Source organism: Boleophthalmus pectinirostris, unplaced genomic scaffold (assembly GCF_026225935.1).
Source record: "Boleophthalmus pectinirostris isolate CB_2022bp ecotype Guang Dong unplaced genomic scaffold, ASM2622593v1 HiC_scaffold_21, whole genome shotgun sequence".
In the NCBI taxonomy this organism is placed as follows: domain Eukaryota; kingdom Metazoa; phylum Chordata; class Actinopteri; order Gobiiformes; family Gobiidae; genus Boleophthalmus; species Boleophthalmus pectinirostris.
This window is the reverse complement of record NW_026571175.1, coordinates 3,717,692-3,743,421: the sequence shown is the minus strand read 5'-3', so window position 1 is coordinate 3,743,421 and position 25,730 is coordinate 3,717,692. Positions and strand designations below refer to the sequence as shown.

Genomic DNA, 25,730 nt, shown 5'->3' with positions numbered 1-25,730 from the left:
TGTTGGGTGTCTGTGGATTAGAGGCTGCAGGTCTCAGACGATGATAAGTGGGTTTCACGTTGTTTTTGCCTCAGGAATGTTTAAGCTGCAGTTTAGAAAAATCCTTCCACTTTTGGGCTCAAGAGACTCAGCGGTAAAATGAGACGAGATTAACAGATCCACAAGTCTGACTGGAACTTCCACTTATGATATTTGTGCAATAAACTAGCTATGATAATTGCCTAGAAATAGGGTTGTCAAAGTATCGAAAATCAGATACTAATCGATACTAAAACTAGTATCGAAAGTAGCAAAACAGATTTAATACTAAAAAGTCACATTCACAGGCCCGAAATGAGCCATTCCTGAATGTCTTTAGAATGATCCTGAGCTGTATCAGAACAAGTATAAGAGCACAGAGACTAGTATACACCCATGTACCACTATGGAACCTACTGGACCGCTGAGGGATTACACACATATAAGACCACATACAAGTATAAGAGAAAGTACTACTATTTATTGTTGAAAATCACATGCTATCGTATAACTAAAGAGTGTTTTTATTCAATATTTATTCAGAAGATTCAATTTTTTCTGTTGCACAAAGCTCTGCACAAATCAGTGTCAAAATCACTAGACTTAAGCTTTATTAGATCTAAAAATTTGTGCAAAGTACTTGTACTTTTTACACTTTTAAACAGATACTTTAATACTTTTACTTAATTAGATTGTTTTATGTGATACTTTTACTTTTAGTATTTTTTTTTCTGGTATCTGTACTACTTAAGTAACACAATGTAGATCTGTCCTGAATACTTTTGTGTTCTAGGCTCTAGTTTGTATTATCTTGAGTACTTTTGTGTTCTAAGCTCTTGTTTGTATTATCTTGAGTATATGTTGTGTTCTAGGCTCCTGTGTGTGTTATCCTGAATACTTTTGTGTTCTAGGCTCTCATTTGTATTATCCTGAGTTTATGTTGTGTTCCAGACTCTTGTTTGTATTATCCTGAGTATATGTTGTGTTCTAGGCTCTCATATGCAGTATCCTGAGTACTTTTGTGCTCTAGGCTTTCATATGCATTGTCCTGAGTATATGTTGTGTTCCAGGCTCTCTTTTGTATGTTGTGTTCCAGGCTCTCGTGTGCTGGAGTACGGAGGCTCCACTTGGCACGAGGACTGTTTCTGCTGTCAGGCCTGTGGGAAGTCCATCGGAGCCGAGGCTTTTATCCCCGACAATAATAACTATTACTGTGTGCCCTGCTACGAGACACGACTGGCCCCTCAGTGCTCTCTCTGCAACAAGGTGTACATTAAATATCTACTGTGCACAGGGACGGGGCCAGAGCACACTGTTCATAATATGTCATCATTTGCTTTCCGGGCAATATGTAATGTGTAATACTGAAACTGATACTTTGCAGCTGACATCAACATTACCTGGGGCTATGATGCTAACTGAAAGCACTGCTCTGTTAGAAGCTCTGTTACTCAAGTTAGATTTTAATCTGAGCTTTATTTTAACAAAAACTGACCAGGAATATCTGACAAGTCTCTCAAATATAAAATGACAGTCACAAGTTACCATTAACCAACAATTTTTCAATCTCACCTTTTTTGTAAAATCAAACTCCTAAACAGGACCATGGACACTCAGACTGATCACAGGCTCCTGAAAATGTGCTCTTTAAATCCATTTTGTATTTTATCTTGAAATGCTCTTTTTGGCCCCTTCTTTTGTCTTGAAAATCTAAAAACATTTTTAGCAGTGTTTGCCAATGTGTGAATTATGCCATCATGGTAACTGATGAACATTCTGCCATACACATACATGTAGAACACCCCCATTGTGATGTCACTGCAATCAGATTATTGATTTATTTAATAAGATATTTATTAGAAAAGTACAATGTAATCAATAGGGAAATCTGGCTCCGGCCACCTGGGAGAATGACATAATCACAGTCTAGAATCTGAAAAGCACCATTAAACTGAACTGTTGTGAAAATGTGTGCAGGCTCTGACTAAAGGCGGGGTGACCTACAAGGACAAGGTCTGGCACCGTGAGTGTTTCTTCTGTACGGGCTGCAGGCTGCCTCTGTCCGGCCAGACCTTCACTTCACAGGGAGAAAAACCATACTGCGTCAAGTGCTTCAGCAACCTGTACGCCAAGAAGTGTGCCGCCTGCAACACTCCCATCACAGGTAGGTTTTGGAATCTACTTAAAGCTACACTACAGCATCGGGAGTAGAGTGTGGCACCTGCTCGTCTCTATGGAGATGTTATTGCGTTTCCTCTGAGTTTCAAAGTGTTGCAAAGACGACGGTTAAAGGGACACTGTGCGTTTTTAAAGCTAACATCCACAGGTTTATTTGATTGTTTTTCAACCATAGATGGCAGATGTGAAACCTGTTCTCCCCTCCACAGTCTTCTCATCTTTGTTCAGCCAGCCTTTGCTCTCTGGTCTTCTTCTGTCTGGCCAAAGCTGGTACACTATCAGACTGCTGTAATATAGACAGTCTAGTGGTGATATGTAAGAATACAGCAGGGGTAGGTCAGCCAGTCTAATTACAAGTGGTAGCTTTAAGTGGAAGATCTTTCATCCATGGAGACAAGCAGGTGACATCAACAAAGCAAGTATAGAGCTTCACAATGACCGCCCAACCCCCAGGGAGCTAAAATTTGCATTCATTTTTCCCATAGAGTTTCCAAAAATATATGTGTATTAAAGGTTTGAAAGCTCTGGGCTTATCAACCCTGTGGTAACTAATGACAACAAGACTTATAATTTTATTTCAAATCTGTTTTATACTTTTATATTGGATAAACCACTTATTAAAGCATTTAGCTGAATCTTGTGTTTTAAGACTCCTTAATTCTGCTTGCTCCCTGTAGACTCAGGTTCTTGTAGATTCCTTGGTTCCCTTTGCTCGCTGCAGATTCCTTGGTTCCATTTGCTCCCTGTAGACTCAGGTTCTTGTAGATTCCTTGGTTCCCTTTGCTCGCTGCAGATTCCTTGGTTCCATTTGCTCCCTGTAGACTCAGGTTCTTGTAGACTCCTTGATTCCCCTTGTCCCCTGTAGACTCAGGCCTGTGCCAAACAGTGACGTGCGCTGGAAATCATTTTTGCTCTTTCCACACAACCACAAAGCTCTAATTAAAACACTTTTCCTCAACCGCCATTATCAGGGATTCCTTGAGTCTGAAACCACAGCAGAGACCAAGGCCAGATCAGGAATGAAACACACAGTTCTTAGCCAGAGTAACTCAAAACTATTCAAACTAAAAATCACATTATAAAATATTTGGCATTATTTGTAATTAAACTGGACAGCTTACAGATGGTAGCTTTAGAGGTGTGCTATCAAACTTCTCTAACGGAGGGTCTGCTACCTGCTTCTTCAAAATTAATTTGCTTGGAGTGTTCCACACTATGGCATTTAAGTTTGTCAAAAGTATCAAAAATCTGATACTAATCAGTAATAATACTAGTATCAAAACTATATACTCATTTGAGCAGGTATCGATATTGAAAAAGTCCCACTGACAGGACAGAGCAGAACCTTTCCTGAATGTATTTAGAATGATGTTGAGCTGTATCAGAACAAGTATAAGAGCACATAGATCAGTACACGCCCATGGACCATTATTCAAAACAGGTATTGTTCAAAAATACCTTGAAAAACGACTTCTTTCTGTGAGCGAAGTCACCTCTCTGCAGATCTGATCTGTTACTTGGTAGTCTCAGCTGCTTTTCTCCAGGCACGTAGAATAAGTTTATTGCCATGCACTGAAACTCTAGCGTTAGCAGGGTTTAAACAAAATAAAGCCCCATGCAGACACAGGGAGGGCATCTGGCACACAGAGGCATTTCAGAACAGTTGTAGAGGACAAAACTACAGGGTGAGCAGCTTTTACACAGAATTAGACCCCCTGAGACTCAGGGAGGGCATCTGACACACAGGGAGATTTCAAGATTTCAGAACATGTTTGTAGAGTCGCTTTTCCACGGAATAACACTTTATGGAGACACAAGGACATTTAGTTCTCAAAGGGCATTATAATAATATAATAATTATAATACCTAAACAACTTTTTAAATTTAATTATTTAATTTAATTATTAAATTAATTTAATAATTGTGACTTCTGGGGTTGTGATCATTCTTTGACCTTTGTTTCTCTTCCAGGTTTTGGAGATGGTAAATACGTGTCCTTTCAGGAGCGGGAGTGGCACCAGCCCTGTTTCAAATGCTCACGCTGCTCTGTGTCTCTGGTGGGATCTGGATTCTTCCCGGACCGAGACCTCATCCTCTGTACGGACTGCAACTCTGAAGACTGAACGCCAGCTTATCCATATGGAACACCAGGAAGTACACCGCACCATTGACAGACAGCTTAATGCACTAATGCACCAGGATATATACAGGCTCAGTAACATCCAATATATACTGTACCATCTTAACTTAAAGGTGCCGCATGTAACTTTTCTGGAGCTGGGTACATCACCCGCTTGTTTCCATGGCCTGTAACTTGGCCTGGTGACATTATCTCTGTCTCCATAAAGATGGATACATTTAATTCCATAATGTGGAGCATTTAACAAAAGCAAAACCATCTTCATAGAGACAAGCAGAAGCGAGCTTAAAACATAAAATAAAGTTTGTATGTGATTTTTATTTTACATTTCATGAACATGGCCTAACTATGTCCCCAGAAATGAGGTAAATATTTTCAAATCAAGTTTAACTTTTACTGATAACAATTGTAATGCAGATTTATTTATTACAAACACATTGGACATGATGGACAAGTTGTTTATGTTATAGCAGTTATCCAGTCAGAAAGCAGTGAGTCTCTCATTTGTGTTGCCAGTTTCAAAGCTGAAATCCAGTGTGTTTAAACCTAAAATGTCTCTCTCTGATCTGAATGGTCACAACCTAAACCCCAGCACCTGCAGCAGTCATGAGTCAGTGCTAGTGCCGCCTCTGCAGCTCAGGGAGGGAATTCTGGAGGTTCTGAGCTTTCATGAGCCATGGTCTGTCCATATACAGAGAGTGTAAAAAAAGTAAAGCACTGGCAACCCAAGTTCAGTTATGATTGTAGTAACTGTAAGAGTACAGGAGACGCACAGTTCCTCTAAGTTTAAATAGTCAGGTTGTCCTTCCTTCTAATGTCCATGCTTCTTTGTTTTGCCTTGTTCTGTTATACATGTTAAACCAAAGACACGTGTGTATAAACTACTATCGGCAAAACACATCAGCATATTTATATAGATCTGCAAGAGAAATATTTCAATATTTTCAAATGATGTAAACCTTTAATATAACTTTTATATAACTTTTTATGCCAAGAGCTAAGATGCAAAGTGATTTGTTACTATAATTTACCAACTTAACTTTCAATGTGTATTTTATCAGTGACAAATAAACTAATTCCAAACTATGTGCAAAGAAATTATAATTTTTTTTATAGTTGTAACAAGTATTTGGTCAAATGAAACTTTTTTATTTTATTTAAATGCCCTGTATTACCCACAGTTGACTCTTGTGAGCTTTAAGTCATGTTATAATGTTGTTACCTCCTCATAAATATAGTAATAATAATAAAGGATTACTGAAACGTGTGAATAAAACAAAACACAACTCCAGCTCTGTTTGTGATGAGGAAACTACATTGGAACATAGAATACAAAATAGTGTAATATGACCCTTTAAATGTAGATGGACAGGAATGATGTCATGCTGACTATACAAAGATTGACTAATTTTGCCAAGCATGACAATATTTATTTTGTTATGTCAGTAAAAATTAGTGAATAATTAGTGTTAGTGCACAGAAGTATCTGGGAAAGCTTTTAAAATCAATGTGGCTGTCAGACGTTGTCATTTTGTGCCCTGCTCTTAGTATAAACTTCAGTGTAAACAGCATCCGAGTGGTTTCAACAGAGGTTATGAAGTGAAAATATTTACAGAGATGATGTAAGAGACGCGGGCTGAGACACGAGGCACACAGACAGCCATTTTAGGCAAATCTGTCCACCATTTCAAAGGACACAAACATAACTTGGCTTCAAAAATCTGACCGTTAACCCGTAAGTGTACAGGGTCAGCTAAACATGGCTATTTAAGATGTTTCCAGAACATAAATTGGATGTTCATTTAACTTTCTCAAGAAAATGCACTGTTGATACTTTGCAGTGACATTACGCTGGCGAAGGGTAACCAGATGTCCCTGTTTACCTGGCACTGTCCAAGTTTTGAGCCCTGTGTCCCCTGTCCTAATAGATTTATCTAAAAACAGTGATTTATCCCAGTTTTATACAAGAAATTTCCCAGATGTCGCTATTTTGATGACTTTGACACCCACCTAGAGTAAAGAGGAGAATATATTGTCATTTGTTTTGCTAAAATACAGAAAATTTAGCTTGAAAATGACCATAAGAAAAAAATGCACCATCAGAGGTCGCTCAGATTATGACCCACAAAGTTATGAATGGATAAGTAGCTACTTGGGATGTAACAATAATTGAAATATTGTGATATTGTATCATCAGAAGTCTCACAATAATATCGTGGGCTGTCACAATATATCGAATCACAAGTTCCTTTGCTTAAATGCATCCTTTAACAGTAGCAAAAGCTTATAAACATTGGAAACTACATATCCCATGATTCATTTCAGTGCAGACAACATGAAGAAATATGTTTTTTACTTGAATTCTTGGGATTATGACGAACATAATTCACACCAAAATCTTATCAAGGTATTTTAAAAGCAAAAAAGTGTCCTATCTTCAAAATATCACAATTAATTAATTAATTAATTATTGCATTTATACAGTGCCTTTCAAAATACCCAAAGCTCTTTACAGTTTATTATTCATTCAGTCCACACTCTATGCTCCACTACTATTGTAGCCACAGCTGCCCTGGGACAGACTGACGGAAGCGAGGCTGCCAATCTGCGCCATCGGCTCCTCCGATCACCACCATCACTCACACACACACCACTTTCATACTAGGCAATGATGGTAAAGTGCCTTGCCTAAGGACACAACGACAGTTTTGCCACTGGCGCCCTCCTGTGGCACCTGGAATTCCCAGTGGTCTCCCATCCAAGAACTACCCAGGCCCGGTCCTGCTTAGCTTCTGAGATCTCATGGGATCAGGCTTTGACAAGCAGGTATACAATAAATATCGTACCGTGAGATGCACATTGTGATAATATCATCATACTTTCTATTCACAATTTTATTTATACCAGCCATTCTGCCCTGGGTGTGTCCTAGTTTAGAATTTTTAATAATCTGGTCACACACACACACAAATATATCTGGTCACTCTGGGGGTGTCCTACATGCATCTGTATTGGCAGAATGTTCAGCAGTTACCACGTTGACACAAGGCACACATTAGCAAACACAGCTGAAAAGTCAAGAGAATATACAAAATGGATTTAAACAACACGTTTTCATAAGGCTGTGATCAGTCTGTTCTTTCTGGTCAGATTGTGTAAAAAAAACAAAAAAACCCTCAAATGACTCTAACTCTAAGAGAGCTTCAGACAGAGCAGTGCCTACAGTTAGCATCACACCCCCAGAGAATGTTGATGACATCAGCTACAAAGTATCAATGCAAGATACAGTAGAATGTTATTGTTGTTGTTATAGAGTTGTTATCCTGTCTCCTCCTCTCAGTACGGAGGTTGTGGGTTAAACTCCTGATCTCTTTGTGGAGTTTGCATGTCCTCCCCGTGTCCCCGCCTGATAATTGTTTTGGACTGGGCCGATCACAGACAGATGGAGTTTGCCTTTCTAGTGTTTCCCACGATTTGCTTTAAATAAATCCTCGGATCTGAGATTGTTTGGTCCCAGAGGAAAAGGTCAAAGTTCAGAGGTCACTTCTACAGTGGCTTCACACCAGCGCAATTATGACAGAGTAAACAAACAGCTTTCTAATACACTGTACAATGGACCTCCCGGCAAATATCTAAAGCTGCACTGTGTAACTTTTCTGGTGGAGGTTCTGCTTGTCCCTATTGTTCTATGTTCTTATCTATGTTCTAATGTTTTCTCATCACAAACAGACCTGGAGTGGTGTTTTGTTTCATTCACACATGTTTAACACACAAATCTTGCATATTTAGGCGTATTTGAGTTCTTCTCTCAAACTGAAAACACTCTGTTCCACCTTGTGATGTCATGTGATAATACAGGAAGTGCTCCACTGTGTTTTTAAACTCCACACACCTTCACTACAATCATTTGGATAATTTCAGCCCTGGAATTGCCAATTGAACCTCATTTCAATTATTTAGGCCCTGGAATTGCCAATCTCTACTGAACTAAACTTAAACTAATTTAAACGAAAACTACCACATCATGACATCACAAGGTGGAACAGAGCATTTTGAGCTTTGGAAATGTAGACAAACTAATAATAAAGAGTTACTCAAATGTGTGAATGAAACAAAACACAACTCCAGGTCTGTTTTTAAGGAGGTAACAACATCATTTTTTTTTTTTTTTCATTTTATTTATTTGAGCAAGGTACAACAACAACAACAACAACAATATCAAAGAACAAGGATCATGTGGTTGACACTTTTTTGAACATGAGGCTAAAAGCTCACAGGAGTCTGTAATATAGGAACTTTAATTACAGATTTTTATTGACCAAAAAAAACAAAAACAAAAAAACATGCTTGTTTCCATAATGATAAGGTTAAGGACTTTCTTTTTATTGTCCCGTAGAGATTTTTTCCCTCTGAATTTGGCCCATCCTTCAGGGTTTCTGGGACTCATCTCCAGATCTTGAGCTAGTCTTGGTCAGGAATATCTTATCTGGAGGATTTGACCTGTTTTGCAAGTTTTGGTTTGATGGAGGAAACCAGAGTGTCCAGAAAACTCACCCAGACACAGGGAGAACATGCAAACTCCACACAGAAAGACTCAGGATTCAGACCTGGAACCTTCTAGCTGTGAGGTGAGAGACTGGGTCCAAACCAAGACCAGTAACCAGGACTTAAAGGTGCTGTGAGTTAAAATGCAGCTAGCATGCTAACCTGCACTTCCTGATTCTTGACAATAAAATGCTTTGTTGATACTTTGCAGCTGATGCCATCAACATTACTTGGGGATGTGATGATAACTGTAAGCACTGCTTTGTCTGAGGCTTACATAAGGGTGAGTTGTTACACAGTTGTAGGGAGTATTATCTGTTATATAATGGGTGAGTTGTTTTAGAGTTGTAGGGAGTATTATCGGTTCCATAAGGGTGAGTTGTATAGTTTTAGGGAGTATTATCCATTACATAAGGGTGAGTTGTTGTGCTGTTATAGGGAGTATTATCTGTCACATAAGGGTGAGTTATTGTACAGTTGTAGGGAGTATTATCTGTTACATAAGGGTGAGTTATTGTACAGTTGTAGGGAGTATTATCTGTTACATGAGGCTGAGTAGTTGTACAGTTGTAGGGAGTATTATCTGTTACATAAGGGTGAGTTGTACAGTTGTAGGGAGTATTATCTGTTCTGTAAGGGTGAGTTGTTGTACAGTTGTAGGGAGTATTATCTGTTCCATAAGGGTGAGTTGTACAGTTGTAGGGAGTATTATCTGTTCTATAAGGGTGAGTTATCGCACAGTCGTAGGGAGTATTATCTGTTACATAAAGGTGAGATGTTGTACATTTGTATGTAGTATGGTATGAATGTAGTTCTGTATCTCTTTTGTTTACTAACGTATGCATTATGTCTCCATAGTAACCAGTGAGCATTCTGCCAAAACACATACATGTAGAACACCCCCAGTGTGATGTCGCTGCAAAGTATCAATATTTAATCGCAGAAAGTACACAGCAGATGTATTTTAACTTCCAAGAGCTGCTTATATAATATATCTGTACTGGAGCAACACACATTTTGCTCAAATACATAAAAAAAATCAGATACAGCCCCTTTTTAACCAGGTCAAATCATCTCAGAACCAAACCCATAATAAAATGATAATAAATGGCCATAACTGGACGGAGTAAGGAACTTGGAAACCCAAAAGGCGTGCAGGCCCCACACTGATAGTCTCTGTTTTAGCCTCATGTGTTATCAGCGGACTCCAGCGTGTCCATATAAAGCCGCTGTGTCAGATTTAACATTGGACAGAATATTTTCATTAAACAAACACGTCTCCCACAGGCCTGGAGTTTGTCTGCCGCACTATCGCATTAGAACAGGACAAATGTACACAACAGCTGCTGCGGGGACAAAGGGACATGGATGGCGAGAGAGGTGTGAGACTGATGGTTAGATTCCAGCTAGGACTGCAGCTTGCTGTCAGTGTCCTTGAGCAAGACACTTCATTCATCTTGCCGTAAAGGGCTCATACTACACGATTTTCTGATCTGTTATAATGTAGTTTCCTCATCACAAACAGACCTGTAGTTTGTTTCATTCACACATTTAACTCACAAACCCTGCAGATTTAAGATGAGTTCTTACCTCAAACTGAAAACACTCTGCTCCACCTTGTGATGTCATGTGTTAAACCCCATACGCCTTCACTAGAATCATTTGGATCATTTTCAGCCTTGGATTTGTCAATCTCTACTGAACTAAAGGTAAAAGGTAGCTACCACTATATGTGGAACAGTATTTTGAGCTTTGGAGATGTAGACAGACTAATAATAAAGGGGTCATCAGGTTTGTGAGATTGTTTTGTACAGCTTTGAATCATGTTTTTCTATATTTGTGGAGAAATTGTTGTATGGGAGCACAGGTGATGTAGGCTTGTGGGCAGAGCTTTAAACAGAAGCTAAGTGTAAGGAGGGTTTGAATAAGTCTTGGAAGAGATCACTAAATAACTCAAACATGGATGGATGACATTTAAAACCTTGTCAGGCATGTTTTTTGATGAGGGAACTATGTTATAACATGGTAGAAAGCTCCAAAAAGTCAATTATGCGCAACACCCCCACAAAAAAATCTGGTCCCCATGAAATAAATCTTTCAGTATTAGACCAACATGGTTTAGAGTCCAGAAATGAGTTAGTAAAAATCAGGAACTGCACCACTATCTTAAATTGTGTCTGATTTACAGTGGTCCAAAGTTCTTCCTCACCTTATGCATTCAGAGCATCCCAATTATTCACCGTGATGAGTTCACAAGCACTGAGACCAGAGCAGAGTTTTATCATTGGAAAGCTAGCAAGTCAGTGTAACACATATTTTTTAAAAATGTTTTTCAGTGCAATAAAAACTAACAGAATGAAAAACATTCTTTATTTGAGTCTGTTTTGGCTGATGCATTTTCCACATCCCATGTTTTATTTGTCCCAGTGAGCAGACATGTTGTCATCCTTCTCCCAACATTATAAAAAAGTCACAAACCACTTTTCACCCAATGGTATTTTATTCTTTTTTGTAAAACAAACCATGTAAAAATAATATGGGCCAATATACAATGTTTAACAAAAAGCAATACGTGAAAATGGTGTGATTCTCCATAGACGATAATAAATACAGTCTTTAACACTAAGCAGAGGTCTGTGTGGGACATGCAGCACTGCCACTGACAGACAAATGTCCTGATCCACGAGAGAGACCGGAATGTGAAGGAAAAACACACGTACAAAAGTCCAAAAACGTTCCGATCTGGAGAGAAGTGACAGAGAGAGGAGAGACAGAAGAGAGAGGAGAGAGAGAGGAGACAGCAGAGAGTGAATACAGAGGAGAGAGAGGAGAGGAGAAAAGAGAGAGAGGTCCAGAGGGCTCAGGTCGAGTAGTCCTGTAACAGATAAAACAACAATAAAAAATAAAGCTCTCAGCTTGGCATCACCTTAAACTTGCAATATTTTTGTATTTAAAAAAATACAAAGCACGTATCCAAACAAGGAAACTGTAAATAAGTACTAGCATAAATCTAATTGAATTATGATGTAAGATAAATAATGCTACAAATTCATAATTTATGGACAGACCAGTTTTGTTTCTATAGGAGGACTATAACTATCCTGGTGGAGCGTCCACCATCTGTTGATCTCCATGGAGATGTTATTTCAGCTGGAATGTTTTCTACTGGGCCTGTCACGATAATTATGCTAAATGGTCACATTTATATCCAGCACTTTTCCACCTTCAAGGCACTCAAAGTGCTTCACATCACGGAACCATTCACACACACATTCATGTACTCTGTGCACACTGCACACTGTGAGGTGAGTTAAGTGTCTTGCCCAAGGACAAAACAACATTCATGTGTGGGAGCTGGAATCACACCGCCAACCTGTGGGTCAGTGGATCTGATCACTCAACCAATGTTGTTTTATATCAAGAGCAGGATTCTAACCGCCAACCTTACAGCAAACGCTCTTACCAACTGAGCTACTGTCGCCCAAATTACTACTTTGACTTATTGTTCAGTGTATGAAAGCTGGGACAATATATTTCTTTGTAGCATGCTTCAAAATCTGCTGGTGGTGACAGAACTATTTTCATACCAAGACATTTGAGATCAAAAGGTCACTCACCGCTCTTGGTTTCTTGTTCACCTTCATGTCAAACCTGCAACAGAAGAATAACATTTATTTAAACATACTTCTACTGGAGATTCATGCATCTAATTTGAATGAAAAACTCCAAAGAAGAAACACTAAATGTTCAAATTAAAAAATATTAAAATGGCAAATCTACACAACCCAACCTTTGACAAAAACTGTGAAATTTTAAATATTTTTTGAAGTAGAACTCAAGTATCTGAATCCTGCTTCAAAAAAACAACAACTTAGGTACAAAAATGGGTCAAAATAAAAGCCGGGGCCAAGCACATGGTATCGCCCCCAAAACAAACATCTAATTATAAGTTTGTAAAAAGTTATGAATGAGGACATGCAGTTAAGCCAAATAAAGTCAACACACTAGTCCAAACCAAAGCTGAGAAAACAGTGGGAGGCGAGCAGATCAAGACTTACTCAAAGTCATAATCAAACATGGCCGACGGGCTGTGGAGAGCAAAGGATTATGGGAAACAGAGTGGTTAGTTCAGGCTAATATTATAAATCTATTGTTGGTTTACAGGGCCTCAGAGGAAAGTTAAGACCGATGTTAGTGTAGTTACTTCAGAGAATCGAGGTTTATTTAAGAAGGGTGAGTTTTTCCAGAGGGATTGCAGAAGGTCAAGTCTAAAACAACAGCCTGTCACAAAAGGACACTTGTTTCTTCATCAAAACAGACTAGGGAGTTGGGCCTTTACTTGTACATCTCAATTTCAAAGTGTAACATTATAAAAAATGAAAAAGTGAAATTGTATGTATGATAATAAACAGTGAAAGGGAGTAATATTAAAACTAGATATATTTCGGACCAATGTTTGGACTTTTCCGTGTATTGGCTAGTGGCCTTAAATCTCCAGCTCAGACCAATATTATGTTTGGGTCAACCAACTGCCTAAAAAATATGCATATAGCTTTATTTAAACACTTCACTACAAAGACGACACTGTACAAAACAGGTTTGTGCTAAAAATATTTTGGTATAAATTACACAATTGAGTAACATTACCAAAATCTGCTCTACATATCGGCCCAAAATTATCAGCAGAGCGGATCGGCCATCGGTTTGTCTGAATTCAAAACAAACTGTCTGCATCAGCCATGAAAAAAAAAACATGTCAGTCAATCTCTAATTAAAACATACTCTTTCAGACTAAATATTTCATGATTTGCCTTTTATAAACCATGTTACTACACGATACAAGGCTCTTGGTTAATTAGTCAACATATATTTTAGAGTCTTTACTCTGATCATGCAGGAGAGTGTGTGTATCTGTACCTATATACATGACAGCAGTTTCATTGTTTTTTGTATACTCTTTGTAAAGGCCTTCCTGCTGCCTGGCTGAGTTTTCCCTGCCGTGTACCTGTGCCTGTTCTTGTTCTTCCTCTTCTTGTGGGAGTTGTGATGGGAGCTGGAGGAGGAGGAAGATGCTGCCTTCTGGGGCTTTAGGTCCTGTAGAGCAGAGTCCAGCTTCTTCTGTGTCGTCTTGGCTTGGCTCATTCTCCTGGTTCTGGAGGTCTGGAGATGTGTCACTCTCTGTGCCGCTGCCCGCCTCTCGCTTCTCGTTCATGTGATCTGGAATCCCTCCGAGCGCGCACACCGCCTGTGGAGGAGAACAGAGCTTTAAGCTTAAAATAGGTTTATTATTAGGAGCTGTGAGGGTTTTCTTTTTTCATGTGAAGGCACCATTGTGTTTATGTGAGCTCTCAACAAACAATTCAAGATATATGGACATGACACGAAGAAGCAAATAAAGAGTCAATAACTAGCAGCAAATTATGCAATCAAGCAAACAAGTTCTCAGTTTACATTTTGAAACAATCCACATCTATACTGAAGACATTTGATAACAGTATAACATACCTTTCACTGTACTGAACAGGATTACAGGATGAAAGGGTATACAGTTTTAATGGTTAATTAAAAAAAAAAAGTGGATGCTTCTAGTGCAACTAGCACTTTTAGTGACAAGAAATTTGTTAGAAGGTCCATTTTAGACAATTGTCATGTATTATACATTATATACACGATAGACTATATGAACTATTCGACACCTAATGACAGACTTACTGCAACAGAAGTGACTGATGATTTGCTAAAAAGACGTTCAGCTTCTTTGAATTTCCTGTTTCTTCTGTCAGTTTTACTGTTGGAGTTTCTAAAAGAGAAAAAACACAATTACATTACCATTTTGACATATTACAATTAAAATAATAAAAATGGCTGCTCTTGTGACTACCTGGCTCACACAATGGTCAGTTTTTGAAACCTTTTGTTTTTTGAGCTCAGTTTTTAACATCTTATCATGGGATTTTAACCAACTAAAAAGCGCACTATGTGCAGTTCAAAGCTCACAAGTAAGGGACTGCTGGATTTTGTGAAATGAGCTGTTTGTTTTGCTCGTTATCCAAGGAGACCATAGAAGAGTCTAGCCAAGTAGCTAGCTGAGAAACTAGCTGTGGAATTTGAGATGCTACAGGCTTCTTACAAATGTGACAGAAGATCTTTGAGAAGAAACACCAGTTTGGTGTTCACCTGGTTCCCCGTGGACACTGCTGTGATGCTACAGAGGATCACACAGAGGAGACACTTTTGGATCTTCCAAAGGATCTTCTAACCCTCCCTGACCAGTCCTGTTAAACTGCTCTGAGACCTCTGGTTGAGACATAAAGACCCCTGAGATGTCCAGTGGAAATGTTGCAGCAACATGAACTGCAACAGTTTGCTGTGGCAAAACTTGAATTTCCCTCGGGATCAATAAAGTGTCTCTCTCTCATTATTATAAGCCTACAGATGAAGTTTTGGGAGTCAGAGTGCTCACTTCTGGTTGGTGAGGTAGCGGTCCCATCCTCTGATGATGTTGCCATACATCTGAGTGTCTTCTAAGTAACTGCCTTCAAACGCATAGATCTGTCGCTCCAAGTTCACCAGGGTCTCCTAAAATAAAAATAGTTAATAAAAAGTTAAAGCTACATTGATAATATTTTATATTCTTTTCACAGATACACATATTATATTATATTATTTCTCACTCAAAGATACTAAATAAACGTACTATTGATTCAGAAATGCATGACATGTCTTTCTGGAGTTTTAAGACTATTTAAAATCACATGTAAACAGCGAAACATCTGATTTCTTTCTGATCATGATCCCTCTGATTATCAAGTTCTGCAGTTTATATATCATTAAAATAATCTTGAAGGTCCACGGATTAGATAACAATCAGATTTATGTGCGCTTGTAAACACTGCATATGTATTTCTAATAGATCCATGCTGTTTTTATCCAGGTAGCCCAGTTGAAAGAAGGCGCAAATTCCACATATCGCGAGAACATTCTACCGGGCGGATTGCTAACGTGAATTAGCATTCTCGCCACAAAATCACAAAATTAAATAAAAAATTACATCTTTAGAATGAATGTAACGTATTCAGATAACTTCTATGTGGTTGTAATTTATACTAAAATGCCTACAATTAGGATAAAATACCAACTACTGGTTAAGAAACGCTTAAAACAGACAATGCCGATGCTATTGTTGTTAGCCGATTATTAGCATGGTTAGCATCAGCGGGCCTTTCATTCAGCAGCGCACGTTAGCGGATATTTTATATTTGATCACTTTAGCGGATCACATTTGTACGTGTTGATAAATCTACAAACTTACGGCTAGTTCTTGCTTCCTCTTGACCAGATCCGCCAGCTCCCTGCGGGTGTCGGGGATCTGGGGCGGAGTGGCCTTAGCGTGCATCGCCATGGCTGAAAGAGGGACGGGGCTCTGGAACAAAACAGCGGAGGAGGAGCGGATTTACAGCGGGGAACTGGAGCTCACAGCCCGGGAGGTGGCACTGTTTGACCGGGACAGGGTGCACTGTACTATAGACAGTGTTGGGAAGGTTACTTTTAAAATGTATTCCCCTACAGATTACAGATTACATACCCCAAAATGTAGTTTGTAACGTAATCCATTAAATTACTTAAAGTGAGTAACGTAATCTGAATACTTTGGATTACTTGATTTGCTGTAGAGAAGCAAAAAACAGGATATCTTCACATAAGTCTGATAAAAGACAATGAAAAAGCCCAGTTTTTCTTAACCATATTAAAAATATTATTGATAGAAGAGGAGGAGACATGGTCCGTGCAGCATGATTTAGTCCAGTTAAATCTTGTTTTAGACCTGGTTTAGTCCTGGTTTAAACCTGGTTTTAGTCCTACTTTAGAACTGGTTTAGACCCGGTTTAGTCCTGTTTTAGACCTGGTTTAGTCCTGGTTTAGTCCCGGTTTAGACCTGGTTTAGTCCTGTTTTAGACCTGGTTTAGTCCCGGGTTTAGACCTGGTTTAGTCCTGTTTTAGACCTGGTTTTAGTCCTGGTTTAGACCTGGTTTTAGTTCTACTTTAGTCCTGGTTTAGACCTGGTTTAGTCCTGTTTTAGACCTGGTTTAGTCCTGGTTTAGACCTGGTTTAGTACTGGTTTAGTCCTGTTTTAAACCTGGTTTAGTCCTGGTTTAGACCTGGTTTAGTACTGGTTTAGTACCGGTTTAGACCTGGTTTAGTCCTGTTTTAGACCTGGTTTAGTCCTGGTTTAGACCTGGTTTTAGTCCTGGTTTTAGTTCTACTTTAGTCCTGGTTTAGTCCTGGTTTAGACCTGGTTTTAGACCAGATTTAGCACTGGTTTGGACCTGGGTTTAGACTTGGTTTTAGACCTGGTTTAGACCTGATTTAGTGTCCGGCAATGAGTGGAATTACTGAAGTAAAAAAGAAAAGAAAAAGGGAATACCCTGAAATGTGAAAACAGGAAAATACCGCCGTGTAATCCATTTATTTCAGCAAAGTAACTGTAATCCAATTACCACTCACTGAAACAGTAACTGTAACCGAATACAGTTACTCATAATTTGTACTCTGATTACGTAACTCTGGTACATGTAATCCGTTACTCCCCAACACTGACTATAGATACTGTATACTGTAAGAACGTACATCATTAGATTAGAACTATTATAGATCCATAGGCGACCATCTAAAATTGTAGAAAAAGAGAACAGACTCGAGAAATTTAAGATATGCCATCAATTAAAAAGTGGGGAGAGGGACTGTACTGGACTACCATAGAACTAAGGTGACCAGACGTCCCTATTTACCTGGACAGTCCCAGTTTTGAGCCCTCTGTAACCTGTCCCATCAGATTTATCTATCTATTTATCTTGTTTTATGCAAGAAATGTCCCAAGTGTCCCTGACCAATTTTATTCCTGCCAGTAGTAAAGAGAGGCATACATTGTCATTTGTTTAGGTAAAATACAGAAAAGCTGCTTAAAATTACCAAAAACTAAGAAAACGTGACTATACTGGCTCACATGTTAGTCATAAATGGGCCGAATGCAGAACATTTTTCTTTAATTACGCACTCGTTTCACAATTTTATTACCAACAACCTCAAACCGGCGGTGTCCCAGTTTTTTATTTAAAAAATATGGACACCCTACATAGAACTATAATACATTTTTTATTATAGATCCATGTGGACCACCAAAAGACGGACAGGTGGCCATTCTTTACTTTTTATTTACTTTTATTTATTTATTTTTATTTATTTTTTTCTATTATCTTTTATTGTTTTAATTTGTCTGTGCAGTAATATTTATAAAATGTGCTATAAAAATAAAAGTCAGGAGACTGAACTAAACCAGGATAGTCTGTACTGCCTGTGTAGCAGTGATTCACAACCCAGGACCATAATTTTGGGTCAGGGAGGTCACAGGAGGTTTAAATTAGACTGTCTGCTCCAATTATAATGGGGGAAGGCAGATTAACTCTATAAAATGATTTATAGGCCAACAATCACATGTTTAAAACATATTTATTAACTTAAAAGATAATAAAGCAAAGCACTAACTAGTGAACATGATCTGCTCTTTAACTTTCCTACTTGGCTTTTTGATAATTATTTTTACTTATCACGCTCTACACAGTTAAAATTTTTCTGTCTTAAACATTTACTGTTTAATCAAGTGTACTTTTATTTTTTAATCTCGAAAGAATTCAAACATTTGACGCTAGATGGCGCCGTAGGATCACGCACCGTACGTCAGCGCTATCACTTCCGCCCTGTTTTTGCGTCGCCATAGCAACGTAAAATGTCTGGCCAAAAGTTTAAAGGATTTTTATGAGAAAAAATTCCACTTTTACGGGACATTTATGCACTTAAACCATGGGAAACCTGTACCGAGGTAACAAACCCGAATGTTAAAGCTGTTCGTACTTAAATTACTGCGTATAACGGTTTGAATGCATTTGTTAATCTGAAAAATAAATAGATACTTCAGGACATGTGGTTTCTATTCCATCCAAGTACAAAACGATGACGGTCATTAATAACTCAGAGAAGAAAGGATTTTGCTCCCAGACAAAGAGATTCCCCTCACAGCACCGACCGGTATGAATAATTTAAACTGAAAATGAATCCATTCAAAAATGCATAATATGTAAGGTATTTAATATGCCTTGTGTATGTTTCAGACTGAAAACCCAGGCCCAGGAAGCTACAACTACAACTTCTCGAATATTGATGTGAATTGTCCCTCTTTCTCCACCAAAGGAACCACTGGATTTGTTGTGCCATCTATGGTTAGATAAATACAAAACATACACATTTCACTGCCCCTTCTCTGTACCATATATTAACTCTCTCTTAGTGATGGGTAGATCAATATATATAATCAATATATTAATATGACTGAGGTAGAAGAGTATTAATTCCCATTCAAAAATTAAGATACTTTTTACAAATTTATTAAAAAAAAAAGAAAAAAGTTTTTGAATCAAATTTCTTTTTTGAAATAGAAACAGATTACAATACATTACTTAATTTTTAATATCTTTTAGTGAATTATAATACAAAAGTTATTGGTATCGTATCAATATCACAATACTTGCAGTAGTATTACTTGTTATCAATCTAAACAAAATTACTGTTATCTTTCATCAGTACAGTTTCCTTTGTCTGTACCATAGATTCATATCCCTCCTTTTCTTTTTTAAACTATTCCAGTTTGGACACATCTGACGTCATGAACAAATCCAGTCTATGTCACTGTACCATGTTTCTGTCCTCAGGGTCCCAGGGTCCTCTCCCACCCTCTGAGACATGTCCCTGGACCAAACGCCTACAATCTACAGAGCTCCTTGATAAACAAATGTGACTTTAACACAGGAGTGTCCAGAGTGTTCAGAGCACCAGTGGCAGTTCAACCGAACACACCCAAGAACAGTAACCCTGCTCCAAACCAGTACGATGTAAGTCTTAGATGAAAGTCACAGATGCTACAACAGTGAATGTGCTTTTTGAGAGAACAGTCTCAACTCAATATAGAAATAGAAATAGAAAGCTAAAACCATACTTTGGAGTTTTTTGTTATACTATGAAAGATTATAGCCAAAGAACAACATTTCTATGGAACCGAGCAGGTGGAGGCCATTCTTGAGGCCAGTAAGGAAGCATGCTTTTTATTTTTATTCTGTTTCTGGCTAAAAAGTTACATATTGTGACTTTAAAGTTGTGTATACACAAAAGTGCTATATGCTCTATGGAGGATTAGTCCTCACTCATTGTGACCTTTCAGGTTAGGTAAACCCATGCAAAATGAGCAGAACAAGCAACATAATACAGAAAGATGAATTGTTTCTTCCTAGGTCCAAAATGGTGTCAGTCAAAGATTTGGTCCCCCTGGTTCTTCTGCCTTCATCTCTAAAACTAAACGTGACCCGTACAGAATCAACAAAGACCTGCCATCACCATGTAATGACTTTCTCTTATCTATGCTCCTTGTGTAATGTCATCATCTCTAATATTCTGTGATGAATTTAAGAATAGTGACTGACACTTGTGTTTAGGTCATTATTACATAGAGGATGACTTCCAGCGCGTGTCCAAGGCAGTTCTCTCTCCATTCAGGTCCAAGACTCAGAGGCTGTCAGGTCCAAAGGATAATCTGGTCCCAGGACCAGGCGCTTACAGCCCACACCAGAGCCCCGCCCCCACGAGGAGGAGCCACCTGCAGTGAGTCAAATGCACTGAATAAGAAACAGATCTCCATCCATGGGATTTAAACTGATGGAATTTTTATGCATTTTTATGCACGAAGACAATATACAGCCAGAACTAAAAGGACTAATATTTTGTTGGACTTATGATCTGTCAGAGACAGGAAAATAAAGACAATTATATATCTGCTTATGAGGTAAGAAAGCTAAGGGGTACTTTTGTTACCACATTTGTTTATAATTTAGCTTGAAAGGGGACAAATTACAAAAATGCAAGTCAGAAAACATTTAAGTCTAAAGTCTAAATTAACGCCAGACTGATATATGTCACACTCTGAATTGAGTTCTAAACATTATCACTCCGGCTCCGCTCTCTGAATCACTGGTGTGATCTGCTCATGATGGCGATAGTGAGAACAGGGCAAGATACAGTTTGTGAACTCACAAATATCACAAAGCTTATCTTGTGGTCTAAATCTTAACTGATCTAAACTTCTCAATATATACATATATATATGTATTTTGTAGTGTAGTAATTCTAAGTAGAACAGCGTTAAATCTTCCCAGTTGTCCTGTTCTGAAAAATGTACAAATTGTGATGCAAAGTGTGTGTGTGGACTGTGGAGATTCAAATATTTACAAACCTAAATGAAATTCTGTGTCTGATTTTTTGCCTTGTGTGTTTCAGTCGCAGAAGTGTGGTGCTGCTCTCTGCTGCTCCTCTGGCTGTGCCCAAACCTGCTCCGACCCCCGGCCCCGGACACTATGATGTGTCTATGAACCTCTGCTCCAAACTCTCTGTCCCCTCAGCCGCCTTCGCCTCCAAGACCCAGAGAAGCACTCACATCAGAGGAGTTGATGCCCCAGGGCCAGGTACCTGCCCCACAGGACAGGGATGCAGGTCTATTACACATTAGTCAGTTAGTTTTTCATTGGTCTCCACTGTTACTTCAACATCATGAAAGAAATCTGGTGGCTGGCACACCACCTGAAAGTTAAAGCTAAACTTTGGGAGATAGATTTAAGATAGATTTGAGTTTTTTTAAGTAATAGCATCTTTATGGAGACAACAGCAGGTGCCTACAGCCAGTCTAGGTCTGAGTAATGAATCAAATTAATTAGTGTTTTTAATAATCAAGATTTTGCAAAATGTATGAAAATGTAAGGAGCTTCCCCAATTTGAATCTGGCTGCTCTGGCTTCGGCTTCTTAAAATCATAATTGTTAAGGGCAAAAAATAAATAAATAAATAAATAAATAAAAAGAGAGAAAACAGAGATTTTATTTTTAGGCCATATCATCTAGTCCTACACCAGTCCAAGTTACAAGTCAGGTCTGTGGAGATAAGAGTCCACTCATAGTAACAATGCATGCTTTCTAAAAGACAAACCTTAAATTAAATTAAATACTTTTTTTTAAATCTTAGTGAAGTTTTTGGGTGAAACTACATCAAAATAATATATATAATATATGATTTAATAATGAAAAGCTTATAGTGCACACTGTCTGTTGTTATAACAGTAGCTATAAAAGTGCATCGTAAGTTATTTTAATGTATCTCAGTGTAACACCATAAAGCGCCCAAGTGTGAAATTCAGAAACCTTTAATGACTCTACAGCACATTAACATTTGTGCCCTGAAACCAAATGAACAGAGAAGTGCTGAGTCTGTGTTACTGTGGCAGAGCGCTTATTCTGTCTCCTCCTCTCTCAAGGAAGCCATTCATCAAAAAAATCTGAATCATGTGTCTTACCATTTACAGTGTTCATCCTGGTTAGGAGTTAAAGGTCCTATATTACTCAAAATGGATTCTTGTGAGCTTTAAGCCCTGTTATAAACTTGTTCCCTCCTCAAAAACACACCTGGAGTTGTGTTTTGTTTCATTCACACTTTGCTTGCATAACCTTGTGTTATTAGTCTGTCTACATCAAGTGGTAGTTTTCAAGTTAACAGCAAATTTTATTACCTTTAGTTCAGTAGAGATGGCAATGTCGGGGCTGAAATTATCCAAATGATTCTTGTGAAGGGACATGGAGTTTAAAAACACAGTGGAGCACTTCCTGTATTATCTCATGACATCACAAACTGTCTTCTCCTCTGTACATGTACACTGTAAAAGCAATTCTTAGGGTTTTATATTTGTGAAACTGTAAAAATCAGGTACAGACCATTTAACTTTGTTTGAGGTCATTGTTGAGGTCTTTGAGGTTATAGTAAAAACTCATTATTTCTGTGTTTTCCTTCAGGTTTCTATGACCCCCACCTGAGCACAAAGCAGTCCTTCTTCTACAATGACTCAAGGATCTGGCTCCCGGTTTGAACCAGACAAACTCCAGCAGGAATCAGCTCTAAAACTTCAATAAAACAAAGAGTGAGGCTCCTGTGGTGCACTGTCTGAACCGAGACTGGTTTTCTATATAATAGTATTTAAACGTAAAATGGTGAATCACACATGACTTTCAACTCTGTCATATTCCTCTTATATCTGACTCTAAAAAAAGACATCTAAAACCATGCAGCCATAATGAGCAGATTTTAAGATTAAGTTAAGTTTAAGTTTCATTGATTCTTTGCAGCTGATGTCTTCAACATTTCCTGGGGATGAGAAGCTCACTGAAAGCACTACTCTGTTTGAAGCTTTGTTACTCAGGTTAGACTTTTAATCTGTTTTGTTTTAACACAATCTGACCATAAAAAAGGACTTAGTTGGAGTTATAACAGGTGAGCTGATGCAGTTAAACAAGTCTCTCTCTCTTTCAGTTAGAACCATGAACACTCGGATTGATCAGAGGCTCCCGAAAATGTGTTATTTAATTATTTTGTCTTCAGTTTGCAGTTCATCTTAAAACTTTTTGGCATTTATTGCTAATATGTGCATCACCATGGTAACTTCTGAATATTCCACCATAGAGATACACGTTGAACACCCCCAGTGTGATGTCACTGCAAAGTATCAATTGCTGAAGTTCTTATTACTAAAATTGTGGATTTCTCTTTACTTCTGAAGCTGCTGTGGGCACCATCATGACTGGGGTTGTTTTATTTTGCATGGGGCTGTTGATCTTGACAGTAAATAAATTCTCTGTGTCTCTACTCAGAGAATCAGCAAATGTGACATTTTACACAAATGAACCAACTTAATGTCACATTTAAGCGGCAAAACCTTTCTCCAATTGTCCATTGAACTGAATTTGACTCCCTTTTAAACCGGGAGTGCCAACACAACAAAAGTGAGGTCTAGGAGTGGGTGGGGCCAAATACAGTCAAATAAGAACAAAAAATGAAATCAAAAAAGAATCAAACCAATCATGTCAAGTTTAACCATAAACAGACTGGTGCAAAACTATATATACTGATTTCTGACTAATTAAACCCCCAAATTATGTATTATTGATCATGTTTAGATTAACTCATTTAATTAAAAACATTTCTGGCTGGTTTCAAAGCATTGTATGTGTGTTCTAAACGATGATCTACCAGTGTGGTGAATTTCAATTATTTTTCATTTTTCAGTTGCTTCTTCTTTCTTTCTATTTGTTCAAGTTGTCAACATAAACTAGTTGTGCTTTTTTATTTTATTTTTTTTTTATACCAGTTGCCCTTCGAGTCTTCGAGGTGGGAATCTTGTTGAAGTGTTTTACCCGAGGTCAGGAGCATCCAAAACTGTCCCTCCCACTTATGAATTACATCTTTATAAATGATTCAAACGTCTAATTATGAGGATTCTTCTTTATGAATGATTAAAGGCACCAGATTTGGACTTTAACATACAGCAGTGTCCTGTGTGCTGTGTTTGCTGTAGGTCAGTGTGGGTGACGTCCTTTGGCCTCGTGCAGATCTTGGTTACAGCAGCTGTCACTTCATTCAGCGATACAGAGAACAGCTGAGAGACACAGGACCACGCTCCACTCACTCACTCACACACCTGCTACAGAGAAAGAGAAAAAGAGAAAAAGAGGGAGGGAGGAGAGAGGGAGTGAAACAGAGGACAGAGGGGGGGAGTGGAGGCGGGAGGGAGAGAGAGAGAGGAGGGGGGAAGGGGGAAAGAGAAGCAGAGATTTGGTGGGATGGAGAGAGAGAGAAGGAGGAGAGAAGGAGAGATTATGAGGTGAGGGAGAGAGAGGGACAGAGAAGGGAAGGTGGAAGGGAGGGAGAGAGAGGGAGAGACAGAGATAAGTTGGGGAGGGAGAAAGAGGGACAGAGAAGGGGAGGTGGAATTGAGTGGGAGAGAGAGATAGGGAGGTGAAGGAAAGAGAGGGACAGAGAAGGGGAGGATGAAGGGCGGGAGAGAAAGAGAGGGAGAGACAGAGAGATAGAGGTGAGGGAGAGAGAGGGACAGAGAGTCTACACTTCACCCTCTGCTTGAGAGAGATGGAGGGAGGTGGGGTGACTGGGGTGACAGAGGGTGTAGAGTAGATGAAGAGAGGAGATGGGGGAGGGAGTCATTTGGGTGATTTCTCCTCTCACACATTCTCAAACTGTTAATCCCTGGGTCACTCTGTGAATCCTATACAGCCCGAAACATTTCAGCTTTTTGATTGAAACTCCAACACCAACAAATTAACACTGTTAAACACAAAATGAATCTGCACTTACGTTTGGTTTTGTTACTAAAACTGTATTGTGATAGAACAGTTTTACAGTCACTGCGGAGCTTCACAGGGCTACACAACATAAACTGGAGGGTTGGTTTTAAACACAAAAAGTGTTATTTTAACTGTTTGAAAGTTAAATGGGGGTTGGAGTTGGGGTTATTTGCCAGAGTTGAAATGGTTAAAGTTAATTCAACTTCCTTTAATGTTAATTTGGCTCCTCCCACCCACCACTTCAAACTTCTGCAAGAGAAGACCAGCTTGAACCAGTTTTGTACATAATTTAATCTTAACTAAAATAAAGTGTAAAAATAAAACACCTCTGTGTGTTGTTTAGCTATATCAGGATAACTCTACAAAGTGTTATCTGTTTACTGTCAAACCATTAATATAAACTCTTCATATTGGGGTTAAACAGGAACTTTGGTCCAGTGTTACTTAATTTACATTTCAAAAATTGTTAAATTAATTCTAGAACAGATTGGACTCATATAAACCCTGAGAAAATGTTCAAACTGATTCTGTGAGAGTCAATTTTAACACTCCACTTTTTGCTGTGCAGTCATT

The 25,730-nt window shown here is 38.6% G+C and overlaps 3 protein-coding genes across 3 annotated transcripts in view; 2 read left to right on the top strand and 1 right to left on the bottom strand.

Moving 5' to 3' along the window:
* fhl3b (four and a half LIM domains 3b) overlaps positions 1-5,547 on the top strand; it is a 29,906-nt gene extending 24,359 nt beyond the window's left edge. Inside the window, exons 5-7 of the mRNA XM_020923770.2 lie at positions 1,115-1,284; positions 1,996-2,182; positions 4,168-5,547. Of these exons, the coding sequence (XP_020779429.1) occupies positions 1,115-1,284; positions 1,996-2,182; positions 4,168-4,319 (509 nt within the window). The 3' untranslated portion in view covers positions 4,320-5,547. The remainder of the gene's footprint in view (positions 1-1,114; positions 1,285-1,995; positions 2,183-4,167) is intronic.
* Positions 5,548-11,362: 5,815 nt separating this feature from the next.
* meaf6 (MYST/Esa1-associated factor 6) lies at positions 11,363-16,342 on the bottom strand. Its single transcript, XM_020923803.2, is given in 7 exon segments — positions 11,363-11,756; positions 12,499-12,532; positions 13,887-13,993; positions 13,995-14,126; positions 14,594-14,681; positions 15,345-15,460; positions 16,194-16,342. Coding segments are annotated over 7 exon segments (582 nt in total). The 5' UTR covers positions 16,284-16,342; the 3' UTR covers positions 11,363-11,741.
* Positions 16,343-18,667: 2,325 nt separating this feature from the next.
* Positions 18,668-23,086, top strand: stpg1 (sperm-tail PG-rich repeat containing 1). The gene is made up of 8 exons (XM_055157165.1): positions 18,668-18,758; positions 18,846-18,964; positions 19,048-19,155; positions 19,645-19,824; positions 20,221-20,326; positions 20,422-20,587; positions 21,260-21,444; positions 22,818-23,086. The coding sequence occupies exons 1-8, from the start codon at positions 18,740-18,742 to the stop codon at positions 22,889-22,891; spliced, it is 957 nt and encodes a 318-aa protein (XP_055013140.1). The 5' UTR covers positions 18,668-18,739; the 3' UTR covers positions 22,892-23,086.
* The last annotated feature ends 2,644 nt before the right edge of the window (positions 23,087-25,730 follow it).

Bases quoted from the DNA above. Each gene is read 5' to 3' on its own strand.
- stpg1 (XM_055157165.1), top strand. The intron at 18,965-19,047 runs GTATGAATAATT...TGTATGTTTCAG, and splicing joins TCCCCTCACAGCACCGACCG to ACTGAAAACCCAGGCCCAGG. The intron at 21,445-22,817 runs GTACCTGCCCCA...GTTTTCCTTCAG, and splicing joins AGTTGATGCCCCAGGGCCAG to GTTTCTATGACCCCCACCTG.